At 43.2% G+C, this 17,241-nt stretch overlaps 2 protein-coding genes across 6 annotated transcripts in view; one reads left to right on the top strand and one right to left on the bottom strand.

Annotated features, from left to right (window-relative positions):
• LOC146651846 (galectin-9) lies at nt 1-8,049 on the top strand. 3 transcript variants are annotated; one of them, XM_085382881.1, is made up of 5 exons: nt 1-42; nt 127-783; nt 863-951; nt 1,066-1,237; nt 6,521-8,049. In XM_085382881.1, the coding sequence occupies exons 1-5, from the start codon at nt 1-3 to the stop codon at nt 6,677-6,679; spliced, it is 1,119 nt and encodes a 372-aa protein (XP_085239007.1). In that variant the 3' UTR covers nt 6,680-8,049. The 3 variants fall into 3 exon arrangements, 2 of the variants coding, with proteins under 2 accessions (XP_085239007.1, XP_085239008.1); XM_085382882.1 differs by having other exon boundaries at nt 247-783; XR_014907665.1 differs by lacking the exons at nt 1-42; nt 127-783; nt 863-951; nt 1,066-1,237 and adding an exon at nt 4,643-5,688 and having other exon boundaries at nt 6,521-6,658.
• The window catches only part of LOC146651847 (mitogen-activated protein kinase-binding protein 1-like), a 27,708-nt gene continuing 17,624 nt past the window's right edge, over nt 7,158-17,241 (bottom strand). Inside the window, exons 17-33 of one of the 3 annotated variants that reach the window (XM_085382880.1) lie at nt 17,109-17,220; nt 16,953-17,016; nt 16,692-16,802; nt 16,367-16,524; nt 16,096-16,133; nt 15,657-15,857; nt 15,437-15,570; nt 15,171-15,265; nt 13,811-14,005; nt 13,432-13,498; nt 12,782-12,937; nt 12,382-12,536; nt 11,451-12,053; nt 11,260-11,347; nt 10,975-11,057; nt 9,904-9,989; nt 7,158-8,441 (exon numbers count right to left, since the gene is read on the bottom strand). In XM_085382880.1, the coding sequence (XP_085239006.1) occupies nt 8,208-8,441; nt 9,904-9,989; nt 10,975-11,057; nt 11,260-11,347; nt 11,451-12,053; nt 12,382-12,536; nt 12,782-12,937; nt 13,432-13,498; nt 13,811-14,005; nt 15,171-15,265; nt 15,437-15,570; nt 15,657-15,857; nt 16,096-16,133; nt 16,367-16,524; nt 16,692-16,802; nt 16,953-17,016; nt 17,109-17,220 (2,580 nt within the window). In that variant the 3' untranslated portion in view covers nt 7,158-8,207. Of the gene's footprint in view, nt 8,442-9,903; nt 9,990-10,974; nt 11,058-11,259; nt 11,348-11,450; nt 12,054-12,381; nt 12,537-12,781; nt 12,938-13,431; nt 13,499-13,810; nt 14,006-15,170; nt 15,278-15,436; nt 15,571-15,656; nt 15,858-16,095; nt 16,134-16,366; nt 16,525-16,691; nt 16,803-16,952; nt 17,017-17,108; nt 17,221-17,241 lie in introns of all 3 variants that reach the window. The other 2 variants (XM_085382879.1, XM_085382878.1) reach the window with 2 other exon arrangements.

Below are 17,241 nucleotides of genomic sequence, written 5' to 3' on the forward strand. Positions count from 1 at the left end.
ATGGATGTAAGTACTTCATCAAATTCTCAGATCTCTACTCTGGTAAGAATGAGTGCATTGCATTCTCCTCTGTTATCCAACCTTAATGTAAATGTATAACTTTTTGCTTATGTTTGCAACTGCAAGTTGGTGTCCTCCATCGTGTCCACCTTCTCCCTCCCACGTATTTCCATCTTGGCTCCTGACCCTTCTCTTTCTCCATCCTCCTCCTCCTCTCCTCCTCCTCCGCCTCCTCCTCTGTCTCAGCATTCTGATCCTCTGTGTGGCAGCTGCCCGTCCTCTGGTTCTGCCCCACAGGCTAACAGCCTTTGGCCCAGCCTGTCACCTTCTGGAGCTGGATTCCCCACTTGGCCAGGACAGGCCACTCAACCCGCACCGTGCTGGACAGGCCAGCCAAACACACCCTGCTGGCCTGGGATGCAACCAGCTCCAGTCTCTGTCCCCACTTCAATTCCACTCCAATCTCCCACTCAAGTCATAACACCACCTCCTGCGCCAACCACAACTGTAGTTCCAGCTCCAACTGCAGTGCAGCCCTGTCAGCCTTGCTGGCCAGGCATCCAGTACCAGCCTCCTCAGCCACCAGCTCCAATTCAAGTTCAAGTCCCAAATCCAACTCCAACTCCAGTTCCAGTGCCTGCACCTGCTCCCAGCATCCATCCAAATGTACCAGGCTGGCCTGCAAATCCCGGCTGGCCCTATAACCCGGGACAATCAGGATGGCCTAGGCAGAATCCATCCATCATGCCTCCCCACTGGCTCCCACCCACATCTGGACCTCTAGTGAGTCAAATGCAAGGAACCGGGTGTGTTAGTTTGCTGCCAGGCTGTTTTACTGTGCTCCTCTCTCTTTGCTGTTTAGAGCGTGCCATACAACTTGAACCTGGCCCGAGGGGTGTATGACAAAATGATGATGACGATCTTGGGCTATGTGAAACCTAACGCTAAAATGTAAGCCTGCGTCTGTGTGCCCTCAGTGTCTTTGAAAAACGAGGTGGATTTCATGTTGCATTAGGTTCTTGAGAGCATGTTTTCTTTAGTCTGAATCAGTCTGGTCTCCCGCAGGTTCACAGTGAACTTCCTGAGAGGCAACGACATCGCCTTTCACATCAACCCCCGCTTCAACGAGGCGGGCAAGCAGGTGCTTGTCCGCAACCACAAACTGGGTGAACGCTGGGGTGCCGAAGAGAGAGACCTGAAGGGTCCCTTCCCTTTTGCGCTTGGGAGCCCTTTTGAGGTGAGTGGCAGTGACCGAAATTAGATCAGGGCAGTGGGCTGAAGCACCCATGAGAGGCTATATTGTGTTGTATTAATCGTTGGATCGCTTCAGAGCACAAAACAAACTGAAGATCACTTTTTAAATCATTAATCTCAATTTTCAGAAGTTTAAAACAATTCTTACATTATTAATACTTTTAAAAACTAATAACTAATTAGATGAAACTAAACTAAAACTACTAACGTGCAATAAAATGAGTTTTACTGCTGATCCTTGTGCGTTTAACTGACTCTAGGTCACTTTCTCATGGGAAACGTTAGGCCTCGAAAAAATGGAAAGGGTTGGAAAGTCGTTTGTGCAGGCGGGTCCTAGATAAGGGAGCTGCTATGCTGCAGGGAGGCTCCTGGAGGTCAGTGGGGGTCTCATGTTGCTCAGTAACATCAATAACACTTATGTTTAACAGGCATCGTAAAGAGGAGACTAATCTGTGGAGCTGATTCTGTCTTTGTGTCCAACGGTCCTGGGTTTGTGTTCACTCACATCAATAACACAATGTGTTAACAGGCACTCGTTACTGCTACTTCTTCTAATAACTGATTTGGTGACATTATAATGTGTACTATACAGTACATACAGCAGAAGTGAGCTTTGATCTGTGCAGCATCACTTACATGTCAAATTGTAATACTTTGTGTTGAAAAGACCAATTTTACTTTACTTCTGTTAAACAGTAAGTCTCATTTTTTGTTCTTGTAAAATTAAAAACAGTTATCACGGGTATCACAGCCATGAGGCAGCTGCAGATAAAAGGAGCCAGGAGGTCAAAAGCTGGGAAATCTGTGGCACTCACGGGTCATTCTATAACCATATTTTTGCAATTAGGCTAATTAATAATTGTGTGCTCAATTAATTTTCAGTGATCGCAGATTTTTTTTTTTTTTACTTGAAACCAGTGATCGCATGAGAATTCACTTTTGCTGCTCCTCCTCCTGGGCCTGCACTTTCAATGAGTTTTCTCTAAAGTATTTGTTTTACAATGAGCATAAGTGGAAATAACACTGCACTTTTCAACTTGACATTAATTTAATTAATGAGAGGTGACATATTCTAACTGAACAATTCATTAGTTACACCTTGCTAGTATCTTGTTGGACCCCTTTTGGCTAGGGTTAGGGTCTTTGTGGCAACTAATACAAGAAGGTGCTGGAAACATTCCTCAGAGATGCTGGTCCATGTTGACACAACAGCATCAAACTGCTGCTGAAGATTTGTTGGCTGAACATCTACGATGCAACTATGAACACAACATCACAAACATGCTCTATTGGACTCAGATTTGGTGTAGAGGCTATTTGAGTACAGTGAACTTGCTGACAGGTTCAGGAAAGCATATTTGTGACATGATCTGAGTTTTGTGACATGATGGGTTATCCAGCTGAAACCAGCCATTAGAAGATGAGTAGAAGATAACAGTAACAAAACTCAGGTAGACTGTGGTGTTTAAATGATGCTCCGGTGGTGTAAATAAAATATCCCCATCACCATTACACTACCCTCAGCCTGAACAGTTGATGCAAGGCAGGATGGATCCATGTTTTCATGTTGTTTACACCAGATTCTGGTACGATGCTCACATCTGAATGCCACAGCAGTAATTGAGACTCATCAGCCCAACCCTTTATTGTGTAATATTGATGACCTTGTGCAAATTGTAGCCTCATTATCCTGGTCTTAGCTGACCGGAGTGTTATCCAGTGTGGTCTTCTGCTGCTGTAGCCCATCTGCATCGAGCTTCAATGTGTTGTGCAGTCAGAGAAGCTCTTCTTCGTATTTTAGTTGTAATAAGTGCTTATTGCCTTCCTATCAGCTCGAAGCAGTCTGGCCATTCTCCTCTGACGTCTGGCATCAGCAAGACATTTTCACCGAGAAAAATGGAGCTCAAGCTTGTGTGGGGAAAATCCTAATAGATCAGCAGTTTGTAAATACTCAGACTAGCTTTTCTGGCACCAACAACCATATGCATTCAAAGTCACTTAAACCGCCTTTCTTTCTCACTCTGATGCTTGGATTAACTTAAGCAGGTCGTCTTGACTATGTCTACACGCCTAAATGCTAGGGGTGCAACGATACACAAAATTCACGGTTCGGTTCGGTTCGATACTTTGGTGTCACGGTTCGATATTTTTTCGATACAAAAAAAATGTTCATGTCTTTTTAATTTGTCATTTATTAAAATTATAAATATATATTTTAACTCAAAAGTACAGTTTTTAAATGTAATGTTGTTGAAACAAAAGTAATTAAAAAAATAAATATATCTCAGGGCTCTCAAAATTTCAAAATCCCTGGTAGCCCTTCGGGCAGGGACTCTTCAGTTTTTGGTAGCCCAAAATAAATGTAAGCAGCCCAAATAAAAAAGAGAGCAATTTTTTGATTGATGTTTTGTTTCCTGTTTTGTTTCCTTTACAATATTATACATTAAAGTATAATATTGTAAAGGAAACAAAACATTAATCAAAAAATTGTTGAAAAACAAATTAGAACATTGTATAAAAATTACAATCATCAACTCAAATACTTGGTTCTAATTGAACAGAAATTTCTATGAACTTGTAAGAACTGTGTAGGACATGAATCAGTCTGTGTCAGATCCTGAATTTGAAATTTCCGCTGAAGTCAGGGGTAAGAGACAAGTGGAACCAAGATCGAGGCCATTTGCTTTTTGAACCTTGCAAAGACTGCTAAATTTTGCCAGTGGTAGTTCACTCTTTGCAACATAGTACGCTGTTCTAAACAGATTTTTCAGGTTTATTTTTAGTATGTTATTTGCAATTGGTGTTTGTTCTGGGAAAGATATTGCAGACTGAGCAATAATGCATTTCTTGCATTTCTCATGGATTCTAATGGGGGCCTTTCTTAAAATGACTGGTCCCAGTAACAAAGGCGCTTGTCGACTCAGAAATCGAGAGAAAACCAACAACACACCCGGCAGAACATTATGTTATTTACACGGGTGCACATAAGTGGTCCGCATGTGCGCATTCGCTGTCAAAATAAAAGACGCGCACCAGATAAGAAGTTGCAACGCGCGTTTGCGTCCATATAAAAAGCACTGTTTTTGTCCGCTAGAGTGGGATTTTCACGGCACATTCCGCACCACACCTCTGTGCGTTCATCATTTGTTTGAAGCCAGCTCACCTCCTGCAACCACTTTTCCGAGAATACGCGCTTCTTTTGTGGTTCGGACTCCTTCTGACATTTCTTTGGAGGTAGAGGAACACCAAAGTAATTGCTTAAAGGAGCTTCTTCGACATCTTTAAGAGTTTTAAACAAATTTCTGTCCTCCTCCAGAAAATCGTATGTATGCAAACACGCGTTGCAACTTCATATCTTGTGCGCGTTTTTTTGTTTTTTGTTTTGACAGCGAATGCGCACCTGCGGACCACTTATGTGCAGCCCCGGTTATATAGCTCGTCATATTGCAGCCACAGAAATTCTTTTGTCCATGAAACCATAAAGCTGCACTTTCTTTTTGCCTTATAGTCTGATTTGTCATTACTTTTCCGTTTTGTGGTGAGCTTTTCTTTGGCTGGCATCTTTGGAAAAGAGAGTTTATTACAGAGAAATGGCTCTTTCCAAAATAAAAGCTATACTATACACTTCTTCTGGGCTATATTCTCAGCAGCATATTGTAGCGGGTCAGGGCTGTTCGGGGTTCTGTTTGTACAGTTATGTTTTGTTTATGTTGCCATAGTGACGGGTGACGCCCTCTCGCTGCGACGGTGTGTCCTTCCGGGGTCAGAGGGCGCCCTGTGTGTTGTTGTTGTTGCTGTGCGGTTGCCGCGCTGAGCAGTTAGCTAGCGGCAGTGTTCTTCTGCAGGTGTCAATAAACGGCTGTGCTCCCTGGCTAGCTCACGGGAAGCAAGACCAAACGACACCTCCGTCTCCTCGTTGTCTGAGCTCGCCACATTGGTGTCAGAAGTGGGATGATGGTGGCACCCCATGTTCTGACCCGAGTGACTTTTCCCCCGCCGGTCGTGACCGGCCGGTGCGCCAAAAGAAGGCACCTGGACATTTGCAGGACTTTGTGTGGGGTAGTTGGGGACGACTGACCCCTTAGGTGGGGGCTATGTAGCGGGTCAGGGCTCTTCGGGGTTCTGTTTGTACAGTTATGTTTTGTTTATGTTGCCATAGTGACGGGTGACGCCTTCTCGCTGCGACGGTGTGTCCTTCCGGGGTCAGAGGGCGCTCTGTGTGTTGTTGTTGCTGTGCGGTTGCCGCGCTGAGCAGTTAGCTAGCGGCAGTGTTCTTCTGCAGATGTCAATAAACGGCTGTGCTCCCTGGCTAGCTCACGGGAAGCAAGACCAAACGACACCTACGTCTCCTCCTTGTCTGAGCTCGCCACAATATTAAACATATCAGGTCCCCATAAGGAGAATCATGTGCTAACGGCTGTCTAAATGACTCGGGTAAAGTTTGTAGCATGCATGCTTGTTGTTTTTGTCTGCTTCCACTTGTCTTTGCACTAGGATGATGTAGGAGTAAATGTGCAGTCATATTCGTTGTGTTCCCACTAGTGCTGTCAGCGTTAATCTCGTTGAAATGACGTTAACGCCACAACACGGCAAATCTCCGTTAACGAGCTACCCCTGCATGGGGCTAGACGGCCAACACGTTAACGAGCGCTAACACACTAGTTCCCACCCATGTAATTGAGCATTGCGTGGCACATCCAACATACTGTTTTACTTTAGTCCATGACGCGCTTACCTTCAGGGTCATACGTCACATGAAAACCAAAATAATTCCAAACGCCAGATCTGAATGAGGGTGGGGGAGGTTCAATTTGCCATGTTGCAAGGAGAGCTTAACTTCTGTCTCGCTAGCTTGCCCTGCGCTCTTCCTTCTGACGATGCTGTCAGTGTTGAACGCTCAGTGGATCTGCGCTCGACAGTGCAGCCTAGGCGGAGTAGTCGAACGCAGATACACTGAGCGCTCAACACAGACAGCATCGTCAGAAGGAAATGTATGTATTGTTCATACATATGCCTACCGAACCGAAAGCACTGTATCGAACGGTTCAATATCGATACGAGTATCGTTGCACCCCTAATATATATGTGTGTGTATATATATATATATATATATATATATATATATATATATATATATATATATATATTTTTTTTTTTTTTTTTTTTTTTTTATTTAGTAATACCTGGTGAAGAACTTTCTTACCTGTACACATAAGATGTCATAGTCTCAATGTAAGGATGTCACTGGTGGTGTGTTCTCTTGCAGATGAAGATCCTGTGCACGCCTGAGACGTTCAGGGTGGCAGTGAACAACATCCCCCTGTTTGAGTTCCGTCACCGCATCAGAGAGCTCAACCAGATCGACAGAATCAACATCTTGCATGATGTCGTCCTCACATACGTCAATGTGGAGACACTTCCTTAAGAAATTCAGCTTTAGCCACACAGATGAACGCATATATACGACTGTGTGTTTATGCAGCAGAGATACATATACGTAGATTAATGGTGTGACACATACTCTTACGGTATTTACAGGCTACATCTTGGGGGTAACGTTTCAGTTAATGTTTAGCATTATGCTCTAAAATGGGATAAATAAGCATGTTAGTTGGTCCTGTGATGTGTAAGGTAATGAGCTGAGCTCATTGTTTAACAATGTGCCACAGCACTAATCACTTCATGCACAGAGGCATTTGATTTTCTGTATAGATGCTACTGCTACTATTTTTATTGTAGACAATAACATAATCTATAATATGAAAGTCCTACTAACTAATAGATAACTGAGAACTATGTATGCACCGATGTTGGAAAAAACGGCAACACTGGTTCATGATTATTACCTCTCGATTAGTATTAACTGTAGAAATCCTTTAATAATAAATGTACAAGGGTCCTAGTGTAATCAAGTCCATGTTTTTATTGTGTTTTGTTTTAACAGATCAACACTATGAAACTGTATAACAGTAAAATAAGAGAAATTCTCTTTCAGAGAAATAAAAAATCAGCACAAACGTATAAAAGGAACTAACTGGATGATCGACTGTGTGATACATGTCGACAAGCAATCGTTTCACCAAAGTTACAGTGAGTTTTACAAGGAAAACACCATCAGCTACCTCTGTCAACGACTGACAGAGGTAGCCTGAAAAGCTCTTTCCTACAGTAAAAACTCAGTGAAACCATTTCTGTCCTCACTCCTTTAAGCCCAAACGTTAGCATTTTTACCTCAAGAGCAGCATATTGTTAAATTATAGATATTGTACCAGACCCTTAAGCTAACATCACATTTGAGTCAAGGCTTCAACTTCCACAAAACAGAACAGCTACACAGACGACGAGGCGGAATTTTGAGCCTGGATATTTATACTGGGAACAAATAATGATTAGCTTCATCTTATGGACATAATTTGTTTTTAAATTCAGTAAAAACTAAAAACATCTCAGTACGTTTCTATCCACATATATTTACTTTGCTTAAAAAATATTACTCTCATCCAATTACTAACAGTTTAATAGCAGAAAAAAATAAATAAACAAAAGTTGTGTGTATAATTAACAAAAACTGTGGCATATTTTTTAAACCCATGTGGTCTTCTAGTTTTGGTCTTCATCACCTTTGTCCCTCCAGTGTTTCCCTTTGTAACATTCACTTAGAAAAATTCAATTAGATAGTTTAAAAAATGCTCCACAGAGAAAGGAGAGCAACAGCAATGTGAAAGTAAGGCAATTAAAAAATATATATGTATATATATATATATATATATATATATATATATATATATATATATATATATATATATATATATATATTCTAGACAATAATACTCAACATCCATTTTCCAAATGGTCTCTGCAAAAAAAACAATTGTGCATTTAAGAGTGCTATAGAGTCTTCGTCTCTCTTTCTCCTCCTGGTTTATGGGCCCTGCAAACATTAGTCTATCTCTTCAGGTCTTGGTGTCTAGTCTCTTTTCTACAGACTTCACCAGCAGCTCAGCGTACTGCTCCAGCAGAGCCAGGGCCTTCTCTCCGTCACAGTTTACCCCTGGGGGCCCTTCAGATTGGGGTGAGGAAGGATGAGGCAGAGAGTCCAGCTCATCCTTAACTGTAAGCAGCGCCTTGGACAGGATGCTCCTCATCTCATGTTGATCTTCACTGGTCTGTTGGCTATGTTGTAGTACCTGTTGTTAATGAACACATGCATATATAAAGTAAGTCAGCCATCCAAACTTCCAGAAATTAAAAGGAAAGCCAATGATGGAGTGAAAGTTGTAGTACCCTGAACGACCACTTGAGGCTTGCCCAAAAGCAGAGTCAAGTCTCCATGCCGTTTCATGTTAAAATACTCAACTTTACAGAAGAAATAAACATGTTTTCCACCAGATAGAAAATGATTGTAGTTCTTATAGAGCACTTTCCCTTTCATAACAAAGTGTGAATGTTTTTATAATTCACCCATTTAAAATCTGTTAAGCATTTAATATGGGCTACTTTGTAGCTACTTTGAATGGCAAAAGTAGCTACACCCATCCTGTTCACCATTTAATGTACTAAAACATACACTTTATTTGGTAAGTATATATTTTTTTAAATCTTTTTTTTTTTCACTAGGCCACCTACACATTACACCAACAGGAGCTGCTCCACCCTGGAAACCCATGAGCTATGAAGCTCCCGGCACACAGTTTTTGATGATAATGACACAGGAGTTACTGAGTCAGCAAAGTGCTTGTGGTGACTTTAACAAAATATGTGCCTCAGTACTCAGCAACCCCGCTCTATAATGCTTCCACTTTACAGTAATATCACATCATGTAGTATCTGGGAGGGAAGAAATTTCACAAGCTAACTTTTTGCATAGTGGCATCCTATTACACTACAGCATCTCGTTTAAATTTAGTAAACTCTTGAAAACTAATTTTTTTCTCACAAATGTTTGTAAAAGCAGACTGCATGGCTAGGTGTTTGATTATATACACATGTGGCAGTGGGATTGAAAACACGTGAATTCAAAAATTAAGGGTTGTGACCAATGTTATCTATATAGTGTACCTTCCAGTGTGGCTTGCTGTGTAGTTTACTGTACTAGCGTCCCATCCAAAAAGTCCCTGCTAAGATTTTGGTGAGTTAAATTCTACAATTTCCTGTGTTCATTACTCAACCCTAATCAGCAGGTATCTGGATCCATGCGTGCACACATACACTTTATTGATACTTTATTGATACCCTAACCCTTGGTTGGATAATAGATTGGGTAGCAGGCTAACCAAGCTAGCATGCTAACCAAGCTAGCTAGCATTAGCTGATAACAGTTAACCCTCTTGTTTAAATGTAGTCACTTCTGACTATATTTAAAAAACAAAAACAAAGCAAAAACAACAAGGTGAAAGCCATGTTGAGAATTTTAAAATGGGTGGCTTTAAAATGCCCAGACACACATGTCTTTTATGCAGTTCATGCAGTCAACAGGCAGCCAGGGGCACACACAGATGGGCAGTGCCTTTATCTCTTCTTTCGCTTCATCAGATTATAGATGTTTGCTTTTCCCCTTTGTCTTATTCTCTCTCTGTTTCCTGCTTTCTATCAAGTTCTCCATCCACCCACCATTTTCACGCATTCATATACACAGACGCACACACTGACCGTAGTGTATAACATGACAGTTTTCCGCAGACTGCTGTGAAGGTCGGTAACAACCTGCCTACAAGTTTCCAAGGTGACTGAGCGATCTGCAGAGAGAGATAGAGAGAATGAATTTCAAGTACGGCACAGCATGCAGAAAATCAGCACCAAACCCAGAAGCACAAATAGCACAAACACAAGCGTGCGCTGTTATCGAGCGAAGTAGGAGAGCGGTAAACGTTGTGCAAAAGGTTGAAGAGCATATAAGAAAGAAAGAGGGAAAAGTTGGTATCAGAAAAGAAACAAACAGTTGAGGAGGTTGCTGCAAAAAGCTGCAGAGCTGTAACAGTGTAAACTAAGAAAACTGATTTCACAGTTTATATCATCCAGCAAAACACAGTTTCAGGTACAGAGCTGCTATCACTTAATGCCATTTAAGGTTTCTGTGTTTTTCAAATTGAAATGAAGCGAAAAGAAATTCCTGGCCTTTGAAAGGCGCTTATCATTCAGGGAACAGCCGGGAGGGAAGTATGACGAAGGGGATGGCGTTATTGTAAGATTCACCAGAGCACTTTAAAACTATTAGATACCTTTTATTTACTGAGCGAGTGAGCAATGTGAGGAAAACTCTGCACTGCCCATTAACTGAGGCTTTGTATTTGACGTCACAGCAGAGTCTAAGTAATATTCAAATTCACCTGCAAATTTCCCCAGATAATGGAAAACAGTACCTGGTGTGCAAACATGAGGCCATAACGGAAAATGTTCATCCTTTTCAGGAAGTACAAATGTGCAAATTTTATGAAAATCATCCATATTTTGATATTAGAGGGAGGCGAGAAGAGGGCTGAAGACAAAGAAGCTAAAGGAATGAAAGTAACAAAATGTAACAAATATAAATGTAACAAATGTAACAAAAAAAGCAGATATTTAAAACTTGTTGTTCTGTCATGTGTCGTCCTTGTAAAGGTCTAACTGGAAGCAGGCAGATAATATGAGACAGATAAGACTGACAGGCAGTACTGAAAAACATCAGGGGACGTAGCAACAAATAAGAGGAGGGTTGGTTAAAGAAGTCGTGGGAGGACAAACCTGGCTGTGGGCTTGATGTGTGGGCCTGTTCAGGCACCAGAGGGCACTCTTTAGCTACAGCCACCTGACCTGGCTCCTTGGCACTGGGAATAAAAGCCAGAAATGTAAGTCAGTTGCAGTGGCAGTACTAATTCTTGTATATAAGATACCCAGAACTGAACAGATACAATGAACAAATACCACTGCAGCCAACTCATATTGTGTATGAAGCAAATAACTAGCAATTTGATGTGCGACTGTTAAAAAACATCTAGCAAAGTCTTCACAAGTGATATAAAACTTCACCTCTCAGAAACTGAGTCCCTTTTCTGCTTCACAGGCATGGAACATGACAAAGAGGAATCCAAACTTAGAGACAGGTGCCTGCCTAATGCTGAAAATAACAAGATAAAATCACGTTCAAGCACACAGTTAGCCGATCGGCTCCTTAGCTCTGTGGAGACATCAAAAAGTACACGACTGGCCGGCGTTCTGACCTTGTTTGTTTAGGGGAGTAGCTCTATGGTGACATCCGGGGTCTGTTGTAGGAGTAGAAGCCCTGCTGATATTTCCAGACCAACTTGAGCTTGGCTTCACCTCCAGGCACAGGCTGCGTCGAGGGCTGAGCGGCTGCTTAGGAAGTGGGATGCGAGAAGGAGGGACGTTCTGGCTGGCTGTAGGATGAGGTGGAGTCAAGGAGGGAATGTTTGATAGTGGAAGGGAATCTTTTGACGACGCAGACGATGGGAAAATCAGGACAGGACATGAGGCGAGCACGGGAGGCTCAGTTTCTACCGCCACAGACGACCTCCTCCTCTTGGAGAAAAAGGGGGATCCTGGCGGGGTCATTATATGGATGGCATCTCCAAAAGAGGAGGACCAGTTTTTTGCCACAGAGCTAGCAGTGGCGTTCATGTAAGAGTGCTGGGGCTTGAGTTTAGGGCTCTCCCATGGAAGTGGGGACTGGGATGACTGTGGGGACCCAGAGGAGTGTGAAGAAAAGCACGAGGAAGGTCTGGGAGAGGGTTCATTGAGGAAAAGCTGCTGAGGTCTCTTGTGCAACTCCCTCTGGTCACTAGAGGGCAGAGGGGAGGAAAGAGCTGCAGAAAAAGACAGTGAGAAGATTAATATGACTAATTCTAAGAAAGTAGAATTAAATTACACGTGCTAAAGTGTTACGAACTGATTCAGAAGACTACAAAGCAGTTACTTTCAACTCATGTGGGAAAATACACTGATTAATTTGGCAAATTTCAAAGAAACTGTAAGTCGGCAATGCAAATTATGTTTAAATACACTCTTGAGGCAGATTAACTTTCTCACAGTTGCCAGCGGATGGAATTACTGTAGTTCACTGAAAAATCAGACACAAACATTACAGGAACCACAGACAAATAAATGAGTGAATTGAAACCGGATCAAACGTACAGCGCGTGGCCAAGTCCTGGGCAGAGCGCGATTTTTGGATGCACGTCGTCCTGTCCAGCAGCAGCGAAGCTTTGGGGGGAGGATTAGAAAACCTCCAGAGGTGGGACCCTGTGGTCGTCGTCTTCTGGGGTGGACTGCTTCTCTCCTGAGCCCTGCTGAGATGCGATACAGCAACTTTACCATCTGTTCACGGCACGCGTGAGTATTTTAGTCACATGACTGGCAGGAATAAAGCACAGTGCTGTTGTGCTGACATAGCCTTGTGACACAGCATCTATCCCCCCATGTTGTTCATACTGATCTTTTAGAATCATTTAGTGACTTTACGTTTCGCAGATCCGGTTTTGCCTCAAAAATGAAACCCCCATGACGCCTCTTAATGTATGTGCTTTCTTCTTACTTTGGCCCTTGAGCTTTCCCAGGGGACACGGGACTCTTATTTTCTGCGTTCCCGCTTACGCCATCTTCCATCAAGGGCCGCACTTTTGACACCGGGGGCTTAATGGAGCGGCCGCCTTGTTCCTTCCCGTTCGCTTTGGCAAACAGAAGCACGTCTCTGCGCAGAAAGGTAATACCGGGTAAGAGAAGCAGATAAGTGAGACACACATTATTCCCCTAACGTATGTGCAGATTGATATTACTCTCAGGTTTGTAAAGTCAATATGAAGCCTCATCCAGCAGTCAGTTAGCGTAAACTTTAAACAGGAGGGGGTTGCACTGCTTAAACAAGATATACCATGTGAATTAGCGAGCTTTAGATGTGCTGGTAGGTGGATTTGGAGACTTCTGCAGAGAGCCGCCTCTTTAACAGTAGCTTAGACATCATTTAGCCCCCAAAATATGAAGCTGTTTACACTTATACATCTCCACCTCCAAGAATAAAAAAAGAAAACAATTTCCTGCACAAAATCACCCGTAGAGGGTTAACAATGTGACTTTAAACTGACAGCTTGACTAGACAGGGAAAGTACACAGCGGCGTGTGAGAGTCCGCATGGGTTTGTAATTATAGCTGTTGAATCCACATTGGTCTGAAGTGGTCAGGCAGTACCGGTTATTATGTCCTCCGGCCAGGAAGCGTGAAGACATACTGAGCCTCGGGACTCTGCTCTGCTCAGCTGTGGATGGACATCAAGAAAAAACAAAAAGGAAGACAATTGAGACAGAGGCAGGAAGTAGAAGTGAGACTGAGAGGATAATAAGTGTTGACTGTGTCTGAATTTGCACGTGAGGTCATTTAAAGACGTCTGGGAAATAAAGCAATAATTCTTTTCTCCATGTCTGGAGGTGTTAGCCACAAACAGGCTATACATTAGTCATAACTAGACATCAAAAGGGTATCAATCTTCTGCCCCTGGCTCCCAACAACAAAGAGAATAAGGTTATTTCCCTAAAGCTCAAAGCACGCCTGCCTGTGTGTTCTGTGTTACCTGTAGTGCAGCCCTCCGACAGCGTCTCAAAGTTCTGCTTGAGGAAATCCGCTCGATCGCATCCGCCACTGTCCGTTATTGTCCTGAGAGCCTCGTCCATGCTCGTCACCCCTTCCCTTCGCTCCTCGTCCACCTCCTTCTCGTCGTTCTCCTCATCCGAGTTGTTCTCACTCAGATACTCTGCCTCTGCAGGATCTGAAAGCGAAAGCAAAATTAGACGCAGCAGAGACACAAGTATGACAGAGAAACCAAAGTCTTCAGTGGCCTTGATACAGCTTTTACACACAGGGAGGGGGGCAGCAGGTACTCTGTAATCCTTAAGAAATAACCAGCCTGGTAGTTTTATCTGACATTTCTCTTATCGAGCCTCGAAATAAAATAAAAATAAATAAATAAATAAAATCCATGTCTCTCTGCACGCCCAAATCCCTCTCTGCAGGTATGAGCTTCACTGTACATTGAAGAGATATTTTAAAGCTCCCCTGGACATTTTAAATCGTGATTTTAAATCCTGCGTTTGGCACACTTCAGAAAGAAAACCTGAGACTGAGCACAGGCAGGCAGAGAGTACTGCAACATGAAAAAACCTCACAACGTGAAGAAAGCTCACATTTTTTTTAGCATTATAAATATACAAAGACCTCTCAGTTATGCTGCAGTATCTGGTCTGGCCTTATGGACTGAAAAGGACGAAAGGCGATTATGAGGGCGGTCAGGAAGCCCGTTCTCTCACTCCCTTCACATTCCTGTGACTGCAGCAGCAGTTTGAGTGGTTTATGCTCATGTTATGCATTTTTCTTTTTTAGTTTTGTTACATTTAGTTTTGATGTTGGATTAGCTTAGATCAGATGTGGGGAATTAATCTCCCCAAGGGGGCGATATGAGAAACTGGGACTGTTTTTGAGGGCTGTAACAGGGATGTACACCAGGCTGGTCAGAGTGGCAGCAGTTTAGTGTTGCTGATGGTTTATGGTTAGACTTTTCCTAGTTTTCTTTTGCTTCTTGTTCCTAATTAGTTATTAAAATTTGTGGGAACTGTGTGGCTTATTTCAGTTATGTAGAATCTCTTACAGCGTGGAGATAGACATACTGGGGGTTGTAACATATTTTTAAGGTGTTTAGACTTCTTGTGTTAGTTTTTGTGTTGAAAAACTGCAAAATCTTGATGAAAGTATGTAAATAATGTATGTATGTTCTCACCAGGGCATAAGCATGAATGCATCTAAAGCAGACAGTCTCCTGTCATGTGCTACTTGCTGAAAAAGTGCAACTGTGCTTTACACAATTTTTTGGAGTTCAGAGCTTTTGCACAAAAGACTCTTTTTTTTTAATGCTGCATGCATTCAGAGTAAGACCTTACCATCCAAAATATGATCTGGGCTGGACTCGCTGCTGTCATAATCCAAAGAGCAAGCGCTGTCCTGGCTCTCGCTACGGATCCCTCGTCCTTGCATCCTGCAGTAATCGCTGATGTAATGGAATCACCGACGTGGGAGCAACGAGGAATGGGGAGGGGGGGTGCAGAAAGAGAGAAACAGCAAACTGAGAATAGAAAAGGACTTTTGTTGTCTTGCAGTGGCATTGCAATCAGTCGGGCAAAACAGTGCGTAGCAGGCAGAGGTTTACCTGTCCAGAGGACTTGTGTCGTCCTCCTTTTCCTCAGGATAGAGCACATCTGTCCCCTTGGTGTCCCTGGAAGTGTGCGAGGACAGCCAGTCGGCGTCCGGCCAGGGTTGATGTCTCCTGGGTCTCTCTCCCATCTGCAGAAAACGGGCAGTGCAATTATACACTCACGGATCCACACAAGCAGCTTCCTATATCTCCCTTATAGACAAACAGAACGTACCACAGGCTCCTGGAGGCCGAGCGAGCTCTGCCTCTCTCTGTCATGTGGGGGGCAGCTGGGGTTTTTCTTCGGAGCAAAGGTTTCCAGTTGCGTCAGGTCCAGCATGGATTTAACCATCACTTCCAATGAGCCCATACGATGAGACCAACGCCTCCGGGGACGCTTTGAGGACTCAGGGATGACTTGGCTGACGACTCCATGCTGGGAATATACATTATACACAGCACAGTACAATTATTCACCCTTTCCATCACATTTGTTGCTATGGAAGAAACTGTATGGCATCATTAACACACAGGGATGCGGGGGTTTTTTTTTCCATTTTTGTTTTCTTTAATGGAACAAAAAGCAAATACTGCATGTTAGGATGCTTTAAGTTGTGCTTTCTTAGAATAGTCCAAAATGATTTATTTTATTTAAAGTCATAACAAACATCTACCTTTGTCAGCTCCCAGTCCTGTCCTTCATCTGAGCCTCCTGTTGCAGGAAGGAGCACAATGATTACAAAGTTAATAGAGGAAGTCAGTTTAAAACAATTTTGGTTGTTTTCCAGATTCTGCTGCACTCTGCAAAGAAGCCGAATGTCAGGGCAGTGCACCAGTGGAGGATTGTCTACCTATTACTAAACCCTTTTGACCTCATTGATGTAAAAAAAAAACCAAAAGCAGTTACCGCTATGTTTATTCATGTCATCAATTATCACACAGTACCTGTGTCCTCCTCTTCGTGGCTGCTGGCGGAAGAAGAATGGGTCGCGTTGTCTTCGGGGTCATTGGCATCGTCGTTCGCCGCTCTGTCGTCCTCCTCGTGTTCACGGTCGCTGTCAGAGGACAGACCCCCCAGAACGGGAGCGCTGTACACCTCACGCCTGGGTAACACAGCGAAAGAGTCAACAAGATGACTATTCTATCTGTGTTGCCATGTCATTATACGCGAAGGGAATACATTCGCTTGAGGTGGGCTCTTTATCATCGGCGCTGGGTTCGCGGAAAGAATGTACTCAATTAACAGGTGGAGGTGTGCTGGTGTCGTCACCTGAGACTGGAGGTTTTGCTGGGTGGTGTGTTTGGGTTTTCTCTGAGCTGGTGCAGCCTCTCTCTCATGGTGATTGTCAGCTCCGGGGACAGCCTCCACACAAAGATGCAGCTGGGGGAGATAAAAGCATTAAATATTCAAGATTTCATTTCAGCTCGGAAGCATCTGCAAACACATTTCCACAGCCATTTCCTACAGCTGCAGCGGCAGAAGATTGCCTCGGCCTGGGTGCAAGGACATCTCTGAGAGGCGGTTTCTCACCTATCTCCCGATACAGAAATCAAATGCCGGCAATCGCTGGTAAACTTAATCCCAGTGACGATTTCTGCCAAACAAAAACAAGAAAAAAAAGGCTTGTTAGCGCTCATTATGTTCTCTGTCATTGTGGTTAGATTTATTCTGTGATAGCTGCGTTACCAGAATGTCCAAACATAGTGGCCACACACTCCCCGGTGTAGAAGTCAAAGATGCTGATGGTTTTATCGGAGCAGCTGGTGGCCACGTATTGACCAGAGGGATCGATCTGAACCTGCCACACCCAACACAAAAG

This window comes from Rhamphochromis longiceps, linkage group LG15 (genome assembly GCF_057381845.1).
Source record: "Rhamphochromis longiceps isolate RC_006_pf linkage group LG15, R_longiceps_female_GT1.1, whole genome shotgun sequence".
Classification (NCBI taxonomy): Eukaryota; Metazoa; Chordata; class Actinopteri; order Cichliformes; family Cichlidae; genus Rhamphochromis; species Rhamphochromis longiceps.